The 18,354-nt window shown below is 46.9% G+C and overlaps 1 protein-coding gene across 4 annotated transcripts in view; it reads right to left on the reverse strand.

Moving 5' to 3' along the window:
• Nucleotides 1-7,101, reverse strand: part of IRAK2 (interleukin 1 receptor associated kinase 2) — an 82,175-nt gene extending 75,074 nt beyond the window's left edge. For 2 of the 4 annotated variants that reach the window (XM_055260534.2, XM_063630399.1), the window contains exon 1: nucleotides 6,917-7,101. In XM_055260534.2, the coding sequence (XP_055116509.2) occupies nucleotides 6,917-7,010 (94 nt within the window). In that variant the 5' untranslated portion in view covers nucleotides 7,011-7,101. The remainder of the gene's footprint in view (nucleotides 1-6,916) is intronic. The other 2 variants (XM_063630398.1, XM_063630400.1) reach the window with 2 other exon arrangements.
• Nucleotides 7,102-18,354: the final 11,253 nt, after the last annotated feature.

Below are 18,354 nucleotides of genomic sequence, written 5' to 3' on the forward strand. Positions count from 1 at the left end.
GGAGTTCACCCGAGGCAGTAGAAAACCTTCCCTATCTTCAAAGTCCTCCACAGCAGGGATGGCACAGCCTCCTGAAATGACCCATCTTAGAATCAAATGCCCACACCCCTCCCTGGGTGGGGGATGAGGAAAGCCCTAACTTGACCCTTTACAATGAGCTGAGTCTCCTAAGCCTCTCAGCAACTCTGTGAGGGTGCTTCATGGATGAGGAAACTAAGGCTCAGAGAGAGATAGTCACCTGCCTGATGTCACACTGCTGGGCAGGGGCAAAGCAGGGCTGTGCACAAAGGCTGGCACACGCATGAGTTAACGAGACGGGGAGCAGTCACACACAGAAGAGCCCCTGCACCGAGCCCCTCTGCACACACCTGGGGCTGAAGCTGTAGGAAATCCATTTTACACAGGCTCAGGCAAAGCCCAACAGAGGCAGCTGCCATCACAGAGACAAGAACTAGGGGTGGTCGGATTATCTGCCAACAAGTGTCGGATCCGAAAGAGCGTGGCTGTCTGTGGCTGCGGGATCTTCTGAATCACTTTAGCATTCTCACTACACTCTCCCAGTACCACCATCAGCTCCGAGGGACTGTCTTCTTTCTAAAATGACCCACAGGAAGCCAAGAATTTTTAGGACTGAAGGGACAATCACAGTCACTCATTCATTCAGCTGAAGAGGGAACCGGAGCACTGGGACTGAGTGAGGAGCAGTGGGCTGGGGGCACGTCTGGCTCTGATCCAATGTAGGAAGTAGGCTGACCAAAGGCTCCAGGCCAGCTCCAATGGGTAAGAGTGGACAGCCCGCATCCTCACCACACCAAGGCCTGGCAGCTCATCATTCACTCTGGCACCTGCCCTCTAGCCAGGCACTGTCCCAGGCTCTGGGAATACAGCAGTGAAAAACTAGACAGGTAAGGCCCCTGCCCACACGGTGCTTCCACTCCATAGGGAGAGACAGGTGGAAACAATTAAGGAACGAGGGGACATCAAAGGCTGTGAAGTGGAATGAGAGAAATGAAACACGGTGATGGGCTAGAGAGGAACAGGGGCAGGAAAGTCCTCTTGATTTCAAAGAGGGCCACAGGAGCTTACCTGAAGGACTATGACAGACAGAATAATACCCTTGGAAAACATCCACATCCTAAGCCCTGAGACCTGTGAATATGGTACCTTACATAGCAAAGGGGACTTTGCAGATTAGATTAAATTAAGGATTCTGAGATGAGATTATCCTGGATTCTCTGGGTCTGGCCAAGGTAATTACCAGGATCCCTGTAAGGCGGAGGCCAGAACATCAGATTCAGAGACGAGGTGATGGTAGAAGCAGAGGTCACAGAGACAGATGTGATGATATACACCCATGGCCTTGATGATGGAGGAAGGGGCCATAAGCCACAGGATGCTGCAGGCCTCAGGAAGCCAGTCAAGGCAAGGAGACCGACTCCCGCCTAGAGCCACCCTGAGTTAGGACTTCTGACCTCCAGAATGCTGAGATAATAAACTTGAGGTGTTACAGGCCACCAACTTTGTAGTGTTGTGGGAAGTCAGAGACCCCAAACAGGACCGGCTAAAGCCATGGCAGAAGAATATAAATTGTGAAGATTTCATGGACATTTATCAGTTCCCAAAATTAATACTTTTATAATTTCTTACGTCTGTCTTTACTGCAATCTCTGAACATAAATTGTGAAGATTTCATGGACATTTATACTCTTATAATTTCCTATGCCTGTCTTTACTTTAATCTCTTAATCCTGTCATCTTCGTAAGCTGAGGATGTATGTCACCTCACGACCCTGTGATGATTGCATTAACTGTATAAATTGTTTGTAAAACATGTGTGTTTGAAAAATGTGACATCTGATTGTAAAACACGGGTGTTTAAACAATATGAAATCAGGGCACCCTGAAAAAGAACAGAATAACAGTGATGTTCAGGGAACAAGGGAAGATAACCATAAGGTCTGACTGCCTGCGGGGTTGGGCAGAATAGAGCCATATTTTTCTTCTCACAGAGCCTATAGACGGACGTGTGAGTAGGAGAAATATCACTGAATTCTTTTCCCAGCAAGGAATATTAATAATTGATAACCCTGGGGAAGGAATGCATTCCCAGGGGTAGGTCTATAAATGGCCGCTCTGGGAATGTCTGTCTTATGCGGTTGACATAAGGGATGAAATACGCCCTGGTCTCCTGCAGTGCCCTCAGGCTTACTAGGATTGAGAAATTCCAGCCTGGCGAATTCTAGTCAGATGGGTTGTCTGCTCTCGAACCCTGTTTCCTGTTAAGATGTTTATCAAGACAATGCGTGCCCAGTGGGACATGGACCTTCGTCAGTAATTCTAATTTCACCTTTGCCTTGTGATCTTTTATTGCCCTTTGAAGCATGTGATCTCTGTGACCTACTCTCTATTTGTACACCCCTCCCCTTTTGAAATCCCTAATAAAAACTTGCTGGTTTTGTGGCTCGGGGTTGCCATCATGGTTCTACCAATATGTAATGGCACCCCCAGAGGCCCAGATGTAAAATTTCTCTCTTTGTACTCTTTCTCTTTATTTCTCAGACTGGCCGACACTTAGGGAAAATAGAAAAGAACCTACATTGAAATATTGGGGGCTGGTTCCCCTGATATTGTAGTAATCTATAACTGCAACAGGAGGAAACTAATAGACTAGAAAGCTAGCCCCGGGTAACACAGGGGGAAGAACGTCCCAGGCAGAGGGAACAGCACCTGCAAAGACCCTGTGTCTGGCCCAGGGAGGTCAGTGTGGCTAGAGCAGGGGAGTGACAGTGGGTGTGGAAGAAGAGGAGGTCAGAGAGGCCAGCCCTGGGCAGATGTGTCAGAGCCGACATGCCTGGCGAGGTGTTCAGATCATATCCATCCCAGTGGGAAGCCTTGCAGAGGCATTCTCCAAAGAAGATGTGCAAATGGCCAATAAGCACAGGAAAAGATGCTCCACAGCATTAGTCATTAGGGAAATGCAAATCAAACCACAGTAAGATGCCACTTCACACTGGCTCAGGTGGCTACTGTCAAAAAGGCAACAATAAGGCTGGACATGGTGCTCACGCCTGTAATCCCAGCATTTTGGGAGGCTGGGGTGGGCAGATCACCTGAGGTTAGGAGTTTGAGACCAGCCTGGCCAACATGGTGAAACCCTGTTTCTACTAAGGATACAAAAATTAGTCAGGCACAGTGGTGCACGCCTGTAATCCCAACTACTTGGGAGGCTGAGGCACGAGAATCACTTGAACCCAGGAGGCTAAGGTTGCAGCGAGCCGAGATCATGCCACTGCACTCCAGCCTCGGTGACAGAGCGAGACTCTGTCTCAAAAAAAATTTTTAAAAAGAAAAAAATAACACATGTTGACAAGGATATGGAGAAATGGTCATCCTCATACACTGGTGGTTCAGCCACTTTAGAAAACATCTGGTAGCTCCTCAAATAGTTAAACATAAAGCCAGATGCGGTGGCTCACACCTGTAATCCCAGCAATTTGGGAAGCCGAGAGGGGCAGATCGCTTGAGCTCCAGAGTTCAAGATCAGCCTGGGTAACATGGTGAAACCCGTCTCTACAAAAAATACAAAAGTTAGCTGGGCGCAGCAGTGCACACCTGTAGTCCAGCCACTCAGGAGACAGGAAGATCGCTTGAGCCCAGGAGGTTGGGGCTGCAGTGAGCTACATTTGCACCACTGTACAAAACCTTGTATGTGAGTGTTCACAGCAGCACTATTCATAATGGCCCAAAAGTGAAAGGAACCCAATGCCCAACAACTGATAAATGAATAAAATGTAGTATATCCATACCATGGAACATTATCCTACAATAAAAAGAAACTGGCCGGGTGCAGTGGCTCACGCCTGTAATCCCAGCACTTTGGGAGGCCAAGGTAGGCGGATTACACAGTCAGGAGATCGAGACCATCCTGGCTAACACAGAGAAACCCCATCTCTACTAAAAATACAAAAAAATTAGCCGAGCATGCTGGCAGGCGCCTGTAGTCCAAGCTGCTAGGGAGGCTGAGGCAGGAGAATGGCATGAACCCGGGAGGTGGAGCTTGCAGTGAGCCAAGATTGTGCCACTGCACTCCAGCCTGGGTGACAAAGCGAGACTCCATCTCAAAAAAAAAAAAAAAGAGAAACTAAGTACTGACGCATGCTACAACATGGACGAACCTTATGCTAGCTGAAACAAGTCAGTCACAGAGCACTATATATTATATGATTCCATTTATATGAAATGTCCAGAATAGGCAATGTCTAAAACTCAGGAAAATGGAAGGAGGGGATTGGAAGTTAACGGGTACAGTTTCTTCTTGGGGTGATTAAAATGTTCTAAGATTGATTGTAAAAATGGATACACAGCCCTGTGAATATACTAAATGCCACAAATTGTACTCCTTAAACAGGTGGATTGTATGGTATGTGACTATCTCAGTAAAGCTTTTTTTTTTTTTTAAAGTCATAGGTATGCCTTCTAATTGAATTTCCTAGAAACAGAAGTTGTTCTGGCATTTGTAACTGAGAGCTGGGCCAATGTGGAAAAAATGAGAGGAAGTCTCACCCAAAGTTTGTCCACTGCCCAGGAAACATTCAAAGTAGTGAAGCCAGGTCCAGGTGCAGTGGCTTACGCCTGTAATCCCAGCACTTTGGGAGGCCAAGGCAGGCAAATCACCTGAGGTCAGGAGTTCGAGACCAGCCTGGCCAACATGGTGAAACCCCATCTCTACTAAAAACATAAAAATTAGTGGGCATGGGTCGGGCGCGGTGGCTCAGGCCTGTAATCCCAGCACTTTGGGAGACCAAGGCAGGTGGATCACGACGTCAGGAGATCGAGACCATCCTGGTTAACACGGTGAAACCCCGTCTCTACTAAAAATACAAAAAATTAGCCGGGTGCAGTGGCGGGCGCCTGTAGTCCCAGCTACTCGGGGTGCTGAGGCAGGAGAATGGTGTGAACCTGGGAGGCGGAGCTTGCAGTGAGCTGAGATTGCGCCACTGCACTCCGGGCTGGGCGAAAGAGAGAGACCCCGTCTCAAAAAAAAAAAAAAAAAAAAAAATTAGCGGGCATGGTGGCATATGCCTGTAATCCCAGCTACTTGGGAGGGTGAGGCAGGAGAATCACTTGAATCCAAGAGGCGGAAGCTGCAGTGAGCCGAGATCACGCCACTGCATTCCAGCCTGGGCCACAGAATGAGACTGTCTCAAAAAAATAAAAATGAAAAGAGAATATTACAACTTATGACTTATAAGAATATTTAACACTTAGGTGTCAGTGCTTTTGTACAGTATTTTCATTGCTCACAACTTTATGAAGAAGCTATAATTATCATCTCCAGTTTACATACAGATTCAGAAGCTGAGGCTCAGAGAGGTTAACAAACTGGCCCTAAGTCATACAGCAAGAGCCTGGAATGCAGATCTCCACTTGGAAAGCAGAGGCAACAGGCAAGCGGCCTCCCAGCAGAGTCCATGGCCCTCTCCAACAGTCATCCATCAGGCACCAACAAACAAAACATATGGAGGCTGCCTGAGTGCCTTCCCACAGAATTATCTAGAACTGTGCACCTTGCAATAGAGTGAAAGTAAGTGCTTGTGCTTAGGCCACATTATACACACTGAACCTATTAGGACACATCTGATCTCAAAACAGGTTGATAGTCATAAATACTGTGAGCAAAAAAAATGTATACTAAAAGTAAATATTTGATTTTAAAACTATAATGGTAAAGTACATTTAATCACAAATATGATAAATAGGCTGGGCGCAGTGGCTCACGCCTGTAATCCCAGCACTTTGGGAGGCCAAAGCAGGTGGATCACCTGAGATCAAGAGTTCGAGAGGCCAGGCACGGTGGCTCATACCTGTAATCCAAGCACTTTGGGAGGCCGAGGCGGGCAGATCACAAGGTCAGGAGATCCAGACCATCCTGGCTAACACAGTGAAACCCCGTCTCTACTAAAAATATAAAGTTAGCCAGGCATGGTGGCGGGCGCCTGTAGTCCCAGCTACTCAGGAGGCTGAGGCAGGAGAATGGCGTGAACCCGGGAGGCGGAGGTTGCAATGAGCCGAGATGGCGCCACTGCACTCCAGCCTGGGCGACAGAGTAAGACTCCGTCTCAAAAAAAAAAAAAAGAAAGAAATAGTTCGAGACCAGCCTGGCCAACATGGTGAAACCTCGTCTCTATTAAAAATACAAAAAATTAGCCAGGGTGGTAGCGGGCGCCTGTAATCCCAGCTACTCGGGAGGCTGAGGCAGGAGAATCGCTTGAATCCCAGAGGTGGAGGTTGCAGTGAGCCGAGATCGTGCCATTGCACTCCAGCCTGGGCAACAACAGTGAAACTCCGTTTCAAAAAAAAAAAAATATATATATATATATATATGTATGTTAAATATTAGATCCTTCTAATATACACTAAAACTACACACATACACACACACACACACACACACACACACCCTCAAGGAGTGACAGCACCGTGGGTCCCTGAGAGTCCCTCTGCAGCTCGGCAGCCAAGCCTCCCGCGCACTTGCCCGCGCTGTCTGCAAAACAGGGTCCAGGCTCGCACTTCGCAGGCCGTTGTGGGCTGGATGAGAGGCCACCCGGGGCCGTCACCGAGCCAGCAGCGGTGACAGGAGGGCCCCCGCACCCACCGTTCTCTGGACTCAGAGCGCAGTGGCGGCGGCCCCTGCTCGTCGACAGAGCTCCCGACAGACGTCCTCAGAGACCACGCGGCACCTTCAGGTGACGGGCCGAGATCCGCGGCGGACCCGGTCCAGGAGGCTCAGCTCGCACGCACTCAGATCGGGACCCGCTGAACCCGGGTGCCCGAGGCAGCCTGAAGGCCGGCTCCAGGCGGGATCGCTGGGGGCTCCGGTCGCCCTGGTCCCCTCCCCGCCCCGGGCCGCACTCACCGAACTCCATCCAGTCCCACTCGCTGAGCGCGTCCATGTTGCGGCACAGGTCGTCCAGCACCCAGGAGGGCAGCTGGTAGATGTAGCAGGCCATGGCAAGCTACGGGGCCGGCTCCGGCGCGGGACAACTGGGTCGGACACCGCGGGCTGGGGCTTCTCTAGCCAGGGGCGGACCGGCGGGGAAGTGGGCGGGGCGGGAGGACACCAGCGTCCCCAGCGGCCACGGGCGGCACGACGGCCCCGCCGGCTCCACCCCAGCGCCGGCCAGAGGATTGGCACTAAGAGGGGAAATTGAGGCCCTAGGGGGAGAAGGCCACACAGGAATTCTGCCGCAGCGGCAGGCGGCCTTCTGACTCCACTTCCATCGGCACTACACCATGTATCATGCGCTCATCAAATACTCCATTAATTACCTACTGTATGCCCGGTACTGCCCTAGGTGTTGGTAATACCTGAATAAGAAAGCCTACAGCTGGGCGCGGTGTATCACGCCTGTAATCCCAGTACTTTGGGAGGCCGAGGCGGACGGATCACGAGGTCAGGAGTTCGACACTAGCCTGGCCAATATGGTGAAACCCCGTCTCTACTAAAAATACAAAAATTAGCCGGGCACGGTGGCGCACGCCTGTAGTCCCAGCTACCTGGGAGGCTGAGGCAAAAGAATCGCTTGAACCCTGGAGGCGGAGATTGCAGTGAGCCCAGATTGTGACATTGTACTCCAGCCTGGGTGACAGAGTGAGACTCTGTCTCAAAAAAAAAAAAGCCTACAAAAGCCCTTGCTTTCGTGAGACTTACAATCTAGGTGTGGAGAGAAGGACTAACAATAAATAATAAAAATAGTACGTTACAGAGTGTCTTAAAGGTAATAAGTACTATTGCAAAAAAAGGAAAAAATGGTGGTTAAAGGGAATCAGGAATTCAGATTGAGCATGGGGAATATTCTATTAAATAGGGTAGTCAGATAGACTTTACTATAGTAGCTAATATGTATTGTGCAGCTACTATGTGCCAGGCACTGTTGTAGGTGCTGGGAATAACTCTGAAGAGAAGGACAAAATCCTTGTCCTGGAGGGAGACAGATAATAAGCAATAAAAATAGGCAGATAAGCTATGTTGGAGAATGAAAGTAGAAGCCTGGGCAACATAGCAAGATCTTATCTTTACAAAAAACTTTTTTTTTTTTTTTGAGACGGAGTCTTGCTCTGTAGCCCAGGCTGGAGTGCAGTGGCGCCATCACGGCTCACTGCAACCTCTGTCTCCCGCGTCCCGGTTCAAGCAATTCTCCCGCCTCAGTCTCCCGAGTAGCTGGGACTACAGGCACGCGCCACCATGCCCAGCTAATTTTTGTATTTTTAGTAGAGACAGGGTTTCACCGTGTTGGCCGGGATGGTCTTTAACTCCTGACCTCGTGATCCGCCTGCCTCAGCCTCCTAAAGTGCTGGGATTACAGGCGTGAGCCACCGCGCCTGGCCTCTACAAAAAATTTTAAAATGAGCCAAGCATGGTAGTGTACACCTATAGTCCCAGCTACTCAGGAGGCTAAGGGGGTAGAATCTCTTGAACCCAGGAGTTTGAGGCTGCAGTGAGCTATGACTGCACTGCAGCCTGAGTGACAGAATGAGACCCTGTCTCTGAAAAAAAAAAAAAGAAAGAATGAAAGTAGAGGGAGGTAAAAGGGAGTGCAAGTGGCTAATTGCATTATCTTAGATGATAACTATTACTGGAGGAAAAGCAGAGTATGGTACAGGGGACTGCAGGACAAACTGGATTATTAAATAGGGTATAAGAGGCTGGGTGTGGCGGCTCCCGCCTATAACCCCAGCACTTTGGGAGGCAGAGGCAGGCAGATCGCTTGAGCCCAGGAATTCGAGACCAGCCTGGGGAACAGAGCAAGACCCTGTCTCTACAAAAATTAGCCAGGCATGGTGGCATGGCAGGTACTTGGGAGGCTAAGGTAGGGGGACCACTTGAGCCCAGGAGGTGGAGATTGCAGTGAGCCAAGATTGCATCACTGCACTCCAGCCTGGGTGAGAGACCCTGTCTCTAAATAAACAAAGAGGGTACAAGGAACAGAATGTATAGAGTGTGTATACATATATATATACACACATATATATACACATACATATATATATACACACATATATACATATACACACATATATACACATATATACATATATGCACATATATACATATATACACATATATACATATATACACATATATACATATATACACAGATATATATAATAGCTAGTATTTATTGAGCACTTACTATGTGTAGCCTTCACCTGGGTTACTTTACTTACTCCTTACAACGACCCTCTGAGGTAGGTATGGTTATAGCCCCATTCTACAAATAAGGAAACTAAGGCACAGAGAGGTTAAATAATATGGCTAAAATCATTTGAACCTAAGCATTCTGACCCCAGGCTCTTCATCACCACCGGTTAAAGTATATTGTAGATACAGATACATTTCTCTGCATCTACAATGTACTTTGCTAAAATGATCTTATGTCATTCTTACAAGCCTATACTATAGATATTATTATTCCCATTTTACACAGAAGTAGATAGATTCCAAGAGGTTAGGCGAGATCATGAAGGGCAGATAAGTAACTAGAGTAGGTACCACTGTGTAGCTGTGGCCATCAGCTATGGAGTAGCGCTGCAAAAGGAGGAAACTGAAATCAAAGTGAGAAGTCCCAGGACCAAGTTGCAGTTCTGCCACCAACAGCCTTTGTGACTCTGGACAACTCATTTCGTTTGTCAAGCCTTGTTTCCAGCATCTGTAAAGTGGGCCTGCTCATTCCTACTGCTTAGAGTTGTGAGGGGAGTGGAATAGATCAAATTATGTAGCCTATATAGAACACCTACTACAGGGCTTTCCTTGCACAGAGAATGTGCCCAAAAAATGGTAGCTGTCATTAGTGGTCTTGAAAAAGCACCCACTGGCCTTGGAGTCCTATCAAGTTTAGAGCCCTGGTTCAGCCACTCTCCGGCTCTTAGTCCTTTGAGCCAGTTCTGTTTTCCCTTTTGGAAACTGGGTCTCCTGCTGCAGGCACTTGGAAGGATTGTTAGGAAGCCTAAATGGACTCCAAAACGCTCAAGATCAACTGTGAAGTGCTGAGCCCAGTAAAGGATTACTATTATGTCCTCCTTGATGTTGAAAGTGGGACATATTTCAGTGTTCTGAGACTACTTTTCAAGTGAAGTCCTGTGTTTTCAGCAGTGGCTGAAGGTGGACTTGGGAACTGTAATGATGGTTTGCCACAGGGTGGGTGGAGAAGCATCTCCATCCCAGGCACACGGGGGCAGACGAGAATAAAGGTCCTCTTCTTTTTCTCCTTTTCTCTTTTTGCAGAGTCCCCTACCTGCTTCTCCTTCTCTTTTGCAAGCAGCGTGTGTGTAGAGCTCCTCCCTCAGTGCCACAGGGCCTCTTCCTTGGGATGAGGCTTTAAGACCACAGAAGTTTCCCATTCAGCCTTGGTCAATCCTGGAAGGCAGGGGAGCCCCCACTGCTCTCTCTCTGCTGCCTCCTCAGGCTCTTCCCGCAATTCCTTCTCACCCCAGCCTCAGGGCTTGGGATCTGAGCCCTAGGATTCTGTCTTCCAGAGAAGCTTGAGTCATTTTGGGCCTGAGCAGGTCATCACAAGGACACATCTCAGTTACCACTCTTTAGAATAAGTTCTTCAAAGTAAGGTCTTTGCTATCACTAAGAGTTGCCCTTCACCCACCAACTCACCTAGCAGGCATTTGGCATACATTATCTGTAATCCATACAACCTTGCAAAGGTTTATTGTTTCTATTTTACAGATGAAGAAACTGAGGCTGAAGTCAATTGTAACTGGGCCAAGTTGGCCAAGTGACAGTGAGGTAGGGGGCAGTACTCAACTCCAAAGCAATGGCTGGGACATCGGACCAAATTGAGGACTAGCTAAAACAGGTGTGGTGGGAAGCACCTCGCATAAGACACTGCCACCAGTGTACCTTGTCAGTTTACCATTGCCATGTCGACTCCCAGAAGTCACCACCCCTTTCCTAGAATGTTCTGCACAAACTGCCCCTTAATTTGCATATAATTAAAAGTGTGCATAAATGTGACTGTAGAACTGCCTCTGAGCCGCTACTCTGGGCACACTGCCTATGGGGTAGCCCTACTCTGCAAGGAGCAGTACCTCTGCTGCTGCTGCACACTGCTATTTCAATAAAAGGTGCTATTTAACACCACTGGCTGGCCCTTGAATTCCTTTCTGGATGAAGCTAAGAACCCTCCCAGGCTAAACACCAGTTTGGGGGCTTGCCTGTCCCGCATCAACAGGATGCAACCCAAGTCTGACCTGAAGCAAATGCTCTTTCTGCTGTGTTATACTGCCTCGCCACAAGGAATCTCCTCTGATCTTGCAGTTAATTTCTTCCTCTAACCAGCTATTTTCCATGACCAACACCCACCAGGATCAGTTAGAAAGTTATTGAGGCTGAATGTAATTAGTTACACATTTACGTCATTTTGAGCTGTTCAAGTTTAACTCCCTTGAAATTACAGTCAGTGGTTTGCAACCCTGGCTGCACATTAGAAACATCTGGGGTGTTTTAAAAAGTATAACTGCCTAGCCCTACCTCCAGGGAGCCAGATTCAATTATTCTGGAGTGGGGCTCAGGCACTACTGTTTTTTTAAAGCTTCCCAGATAATTCTAATATGTGCTGACAGAGTTGAGAACCAGTCATATCAGAAAGCTGGGGCAGAGACCAAGCATGGTGGTTCATGCCTGCAATCCCAGCACTTTGGGAGACCGAGGTGGGTGGATCACTTAAGGTCAGGAGTTCGAGACCAGCCCAACCAACACGGCGGAACCCTGTTTCTACTAAAAATACAAAAAAAAATTAGCTGGGCGTGATGGCACACACCTGTAATCCCAGCTACTTGGGAGGCTGAGGCAGGAGAATCGTTTGAACCAGGGAGGTGGAGGTTGCACTGAGCCAAGATCATACCACTGCACTCCAGACTAGGGGACATAGTGAGACTCCATATCAAAAAAAAAAAAAAAAAAAAAAAAAGCTGGAGCAGGAGGGAAGACTGATGAAAGGAGAATAATAAAGCTTCTCTATGCACTTTGCATATATTTTTTTTTCTCTCTCTCTTTTTGAGACAGAGTTTTGCTCTTGTTGCCTAGGCTGGAGTGCAATGGTGTGATCTTGGCTAACTGCAACCCTTGCCTCCTGGGTTCAAGCAATTCTCCTGCCTCAGACGCCTGAGTAGCTGGGGTTACAGGAATGTGCCACCACACCCAGCTAATTTTGTATTTTGAGTAGATACGAGGTTTCTCCATGTTGGTCAGGCTGGTCTCAAACTCCTGACCTCAGGTGATCCGCCCACCTCGGCCTCCCAAAGTGCTGGGATTACAGGCGTGAGCCACCACGCCTGGCTATATTTTTTTTCTACAAAAATATCTTTCTTGGTTTCTCTGATAGTATGTGATATTTGTCAAAGACAGAAAGAGAAAACAAACACCTTCCCATAACCTCATCCCTGAGGAATCACCATTATTGTTTGGAGTATATACTCCTTTTACATGTTTTTAGTCCTATACGAAATGAATTTTTTTTTTTTTTTTGAGACGGAGTCTCACTCTGTCACCAGGCTGGAGTGCAGTGGTGAAATCTCAGCTCACTGCAACCTCCACCTACCGGGTTCAAGTGATTCTCCTGCCTTAGCCTCCCAAGTAGCTGGGACTACAGGCGCATGCCACCACACCTGGCTAGTTTTTTGTATTTTTAGTAGAGATGGGGTTTCACCATGTTGGCCAGGATGGTCTCGATCTCTTGACCTCATGATCTGCCCACCTTGGCCTTCCAAAGTGCTGAGATTACAAGCGTGAACCACCATGACTGGCCAATTTTTTAAATTTTTTGCAGACACTATGGTGAAAAAAATTTTTTTTAACATTTAATTTTCTGGTTTTTTTTCTTCAATTAATAGCGTTTCATGTCACTATATGAGCATAGTACTATTTCCCTTTTAATGGCTTATTTAGGAACACCATACTATATGTGCCCAAACTCCTATCAGTATACTTTTATTTCCAGTATTATGCTATTCTAAATAATACTGCAGCAAACTTCACATACATACATCTATTCACACTTGTTGTTTCTTTCTTAAGGTAAATTCCTAAAACTAGATTTTCTGGAGCAAAGATGAACATCTAAAATTGTGATGGGCTGGGCGCCATGGCTCACCCCTGTAATCCAAACGCTTTGGGAGGCCAAGGAGAGAGGACTGCCTGAGCCCAGGAGCCCAGCCTGGACAACATAGTGAGACCCCATCTCTATTAAAAAATGGCTGGGTGTAGTGGCTCACACTTGTAATCCCAGCATTTTGGGAGGCCGAGGCAGGCGGATCACCTGAGGTCAGGAGTTCAAGACCAGCCTGACCAACATGGAGAAATCCTATCTCTACTAAAAATACAAAATTAGCTGGCTGTGGTGGCACATCCTGTAATCCCAGCTACTTGGGAGGCTGAGGTAGGAGAATCACTTGAACCCAGAGGCAGAGATTGCAGTGAGCCGAGATCATGCCATTGTACTCCAGCCTGGGTGACAAGAGCAACACTCCATCTCAAAAAAAAGAAAAAGAGGCAGGTGCGGTGGCTCATGCCTGTAATCCCAGCACTTTGGGAGGCCGAGGCGGGTGGATCACGAGGTCAGGAGATCGAGACCATCCTGGCTAACATGATAAAACCCTGTCTCTACTAAAAAATACAAAAAAGTTAGCCGGGCATGGTGGCGGGCGCCTGTAGTCCCAGCTACTTGGGAGGCTGAGGCAGGAGAATGGCATGAACCTGGGAGGCGGAGCTTGCAGTGAGCCGAGATTGTGCCACTGCACTCTAGCCTGGGTGACAAACCGAGATGCTGTCTCAAAAAAAAAAAAAAGAAAGAAAGAAAAAAAGAAAAAGAAAAGGCAAAAAAAGCACAAACAAAAAAAAAAAAACAAGAAACAAACAAAAAAAATTTAAGAAAAACAAACAAGGCCAAGTGTAGTGGTGCATGCCTATCTATAATCTCAGCACTTTGGGAGGCCAAGGCGGGAGGACTGCCTGAGCCCAGGTGTTCAAGACCAGCCTGGGCAACATGACAAGACCCTGTCTCTATTATAATTTAAAAAATAAAGTTTTCAGCCAGGTGTGGTGGCTCATGCCTGTAATCCCAGCACTTTGTGAGGCCAAGGCGAGCAGATCACTTGAAGTCAGGAGTTTGAGACCAGCCTGGCCAACATGGTGAAACCCTGTCTCTAAGAAAAATATTAAAAATTAGACAGGCATGGTGGCGGGCACCTGTAATCCCAGCTACTCGGGAGGCTGAGGCAGGAGAATTGCTTGAACCCAGGAGGTGGAGGTTGCAGTGAGCCGAGACAACGCCACTGCACTCCAGCCTCAGCAACAGAATGAGATTCTCTCTCAAGAAAAAAAAATTTAAAAAAAAGAAAGTGGCTACTCTTACTCTCTCTCTTAGAAAGATGAATAAACCTCTATCCTATCCTATCCTTTTTACCTTTTTTTTTTTTTTTTTTTGGTAGAGATGGAGGTCTCCCTATGTTGCCGAGGCTGGTCTCAAACTCTCCTCCAGTGATTCTCTAGCCTCAGCCTCCCAAAGAGCTGAGATTGCAGGTGTGAGCCACAGCGCCTGGTCCCCTATCCTTTTTAATGGCTTATTTAGGAGTGCCATACTTAATTTGGGCAATCTCCCATGGATGTACATTTATTTCCAATACTGGAGTCTGTTCCAGAGGGATCTGCTTTCTGCATCTATCAGGGAGGTGGAAATCCTGGAGGCTGCCAAGTATAAACAAATATTTGGAAAACAGCTGCCCCAGAGGCACACTAGACCTTCTCAAAACCCTCCCTACTGCTTGGAGTCGCTCCAGGCCAGGGTAATCCAGAACTGCTGGAACAGCCCTGATACGGTTTGGCTGTGTTCCCACCCAAATCTCATCTTGAATTGTAATCCCCATATATCGTGGGAGGGTTTAATCAAATCATGGGAGGTAATTTTCCCCAGGCTGTTCTCATGATAGTGACAGAGTTTTCTTTTTTCTTTTTTTTTTTTGAGACGGAGTCTTACTCTATCACCCAGGCTGGAGTGCAGTGGCACAACCTCGGCTCACTGCAAGCTCCGCCTCCCAGGTTCAAACAATTCTCTGCCTCAGCCTCCCGAGTAGCTGGGATTACAGGCACCCGCCACCACGCCTGGCTAATTTTTGTATTTTTAGTAGAGACGGGGTTTCACCATCTTGGCAAGGCTGGTCTTGAACTCCTGACCTTGTGATCCACCCGCCTTGGCCTCCCAAAGTGCTGGGATTACAGGTGTGAGCCACCACATCCGGCCATATAGTGACAGAGTTTTCTTGAGATCTAATGGTTTTATAAGCGTCTGCCATTTCCCCTGCTGGCATTCATTCTCTCCTGCTGCCCTGTGAAGAGGTGCCTTCCACCATGATTGTTAAGTTTCCTGAGGCCTCCCCAGCTGTGAGCAACTTTGTCAATTAAACCTCTTTTCTTTATTAATTACCCAGTCTTGGGTATTCCTTCATAACAGCATGAGAACAGACTAATACGAGCCCTTACCACGGTTCCTATCCGAGGTTTCTGAGCATGGAATTGCTACAAGAGTTCTCAAAATTCTTGGGTCGGGCCTAGGTAATGAACACCCTCCTACAAGGGAAGATCCATCAACTCATGTCACTCCCCATCAAGCAAATTGCTAAACTGTCCTTTGCCCAATTAACTCTCCTCCAACTTATGTTAAGATGAAATGGTTGAACAGGACTTCTCCCCAGCCTTTCAGTAACCTCAGCTCTGTTATCAGCACTTGTGGGGCCAGCTCCAGGCCTCCAGAATTCAACTTTTCCCAATTGGAACGAAACAATCTTTCGTGTTTTTCCATCTGACAGACAGGGAGACTACTGCCATTAGTCTGTATGTCAAGCAGACTTATATTTTCCTGCGATTTCATGTTTTGAATTTTGAAACAAGTTTTGTGGGTTTTTCTCCCTCTCATATATCGAGTGCTATTGCCCAATCCTTCTCATGATTATCATACGCGTACCTCAATTTTCTGTGACCTGCCAATGGACTACTGGGTATGTGTGGTGAGGGGTGGGGGCAGGAAAATGTTTTGTTGGGACAGGCAGTTTAGGTGTGCCAAAAGGGGAAAAACAAGTTGAATATCCCTCATTGGAAATGCTTGGGACTGGAGGTGTTTCCAATTTCAGATTTTTTTGTATTTTGGAATGCGTGCATATATGAGATACCTTGAGGATGGGACCCAAGTCTAAAAGCAAAATTCATTTACCTTTCTGCTTCAGAAAAACTCTGTTTTTCCTCTAGATTCCACACTAACACAATACCAACCCAGAACACTTTTGTGTCCAAATGTGTAGATTTCTTCCCGAGAGCGAGCAATCAATCAATTCTGCAGCGAACGCCAACTAGATATCCTCTAATTCACTTCTGACACCATCTTTCTGGAAATAATATCAGATCCTGCAGGTTGAGGGCTCAGTCCCCAAGACCGCCCCCACCCACACACCAGCAGCAAGTCTAGGGTTCCAGACACTTCTGACCAACCAGCTTCAAATTGGGGTTCCCACCACCTTCGCTTTGGGTTATTTGCTGGAGTGGCTAACAGAACTCAGTGAAAAATGTTTACCAGTCTTTTTTTCGAGACAGGGTCTTGCTCTATCTCCCAGGCTGGAGTGCAAACTGAACAGCTGGGACTGCAAGCATGCGCCACCACTCCTGGTGGATTTTTTTTTTTTTTTTTTTTCTAATAGAGACAGTATCTCACTATGATGTTACCTTGAACTCCTGGGTTCAAGCAATCCTCCTACCTCAGCCTCCCAAAGTGCTGGGATTATATGTGTGAGCCACCACACCCGGACTGCCTGGTTTATCACAAAGGACATTACAAAGGATACAGATGAAGAGATGCGTAGACCAAGGTATGGGGTAAGGGGCGCGGAGCTTCTGTCCCCTCCCTGGGCCTACCACCCTCCAGGAACCTGTACACGTTCAGCTATCCTGACACTCTCCACTCTCCTCATGGGTTTTAACAAGGCTTTATGATGTCACCATTCCTTCCCCCAGCTTATGGGATGGGACCTTCTCTGAAATGAGGGCTGTAATCCCACCTGTAATCCCAGGGCTTTGGGAGGCCAAGGTGGGAGGATCGCTTGAGCCCAGGAGTTCAAGACCAGCCTGGGCAACACAGCGAGACCCCATCTCTACAAAAAACTTAAAAATTAGCCAGGCAAGGTGGCTCACATGCGTAACAAGGGCTATGGGAGTTATGAGCCAGGAACAAAAAAAGAAAACATATACATCATAACACCAGTTTCATATACACCTTATAGACAAAGGCTGAAGGTAATTTTAAGCAATATTTTCCATAGTTTTGCACATGAAACAAAGTTTGTGTTAAGTACTCACATGTGGAATTTTCCACTTGTGGCATCATGTCAGGACTCAAAAACTTTTGGATTTTGGAGTGCTTTGGATTTGGAATTTTTGGATTAGGGATACTCAATCTGTATTGAAGGGGTATCAGAAAGCCAGTGACTACCAGAGAGTGGGACTGAGGTGCTAAGAATGGGATACAGAGACCCAGGGTGAAAGTATCCGAAAAGTTCACATTGATATCTATTTCATATCCTTAGTGCACTGATTTCTAGCCCATGCCCTCACTGTGGTATTCTCTCTCTCTCTCTATATATATATATAGATATATAGATATAGATATATATATATCTATATATATATAGAGATATAGATATATATATATATACATATATTTTTTTTTTTTTTTGAGACAGAGTTTCACTCGTCGCCCAGGCCAGAGTGCAATGGTGCTATCTCGGCTCACTGCAACCTCCGCCTCCCAGGTTCAAGCAATTCTCCTGCCTCAGCCTCCTGAATAGCTGGAATTACAAGTACATGCCACCACACCCAGCTAATTTTTTAATTTTTAGTAGAGATACGGTTTCACCGCGTTGGCCAGGCTGGTCTCAAACTCCTGACCTCAGACAATCTGCCTGCCCTGGCCTCCCAAAGTGCTGAGATTACAGGCGTGAGCCACCTCGCCTGGTCTTATTCTCAACATAATTAATTGCTGGTGAAATATTAACCACTTACCTTTTTGGGTTCTGTTTTCATGGGAAAAAACTTTGTTTCCCATGTGAATGTTTTTCTTCTTAATATTTTTCTGTAGTGTTTAATTTTTTATAGTGATATATTTCTTTCATAAGGAAAAATAAAGCTAAAAGAAACAATGTTAAATAAAAAAAAAAAAAAATCCAGGGTTGGAAAGAGAAGAGACTTGGAATGAGGCTGGTGGCTTATGTTTGGATCTCCTTCCCATCCTAGGCCTTTATGTC

Source organism: Symphalangus syndactylus, chromosome 21 (assembly GCF_028878055.3).
Source record: "Symphalangus syndactylus isolate Jambi chromosome 21, NHGRI_mSymSyn1-v2.1_pri, whole genome shotgun sequence".
In the NCBI taxonomy this organism is placed as follows: domain Eukaryota; kingdom Metazoa; phylum Chordata; class Mammalia; order Primates; family Hylobatidae; genus Symphalangus; species Symphalangus syndactylus.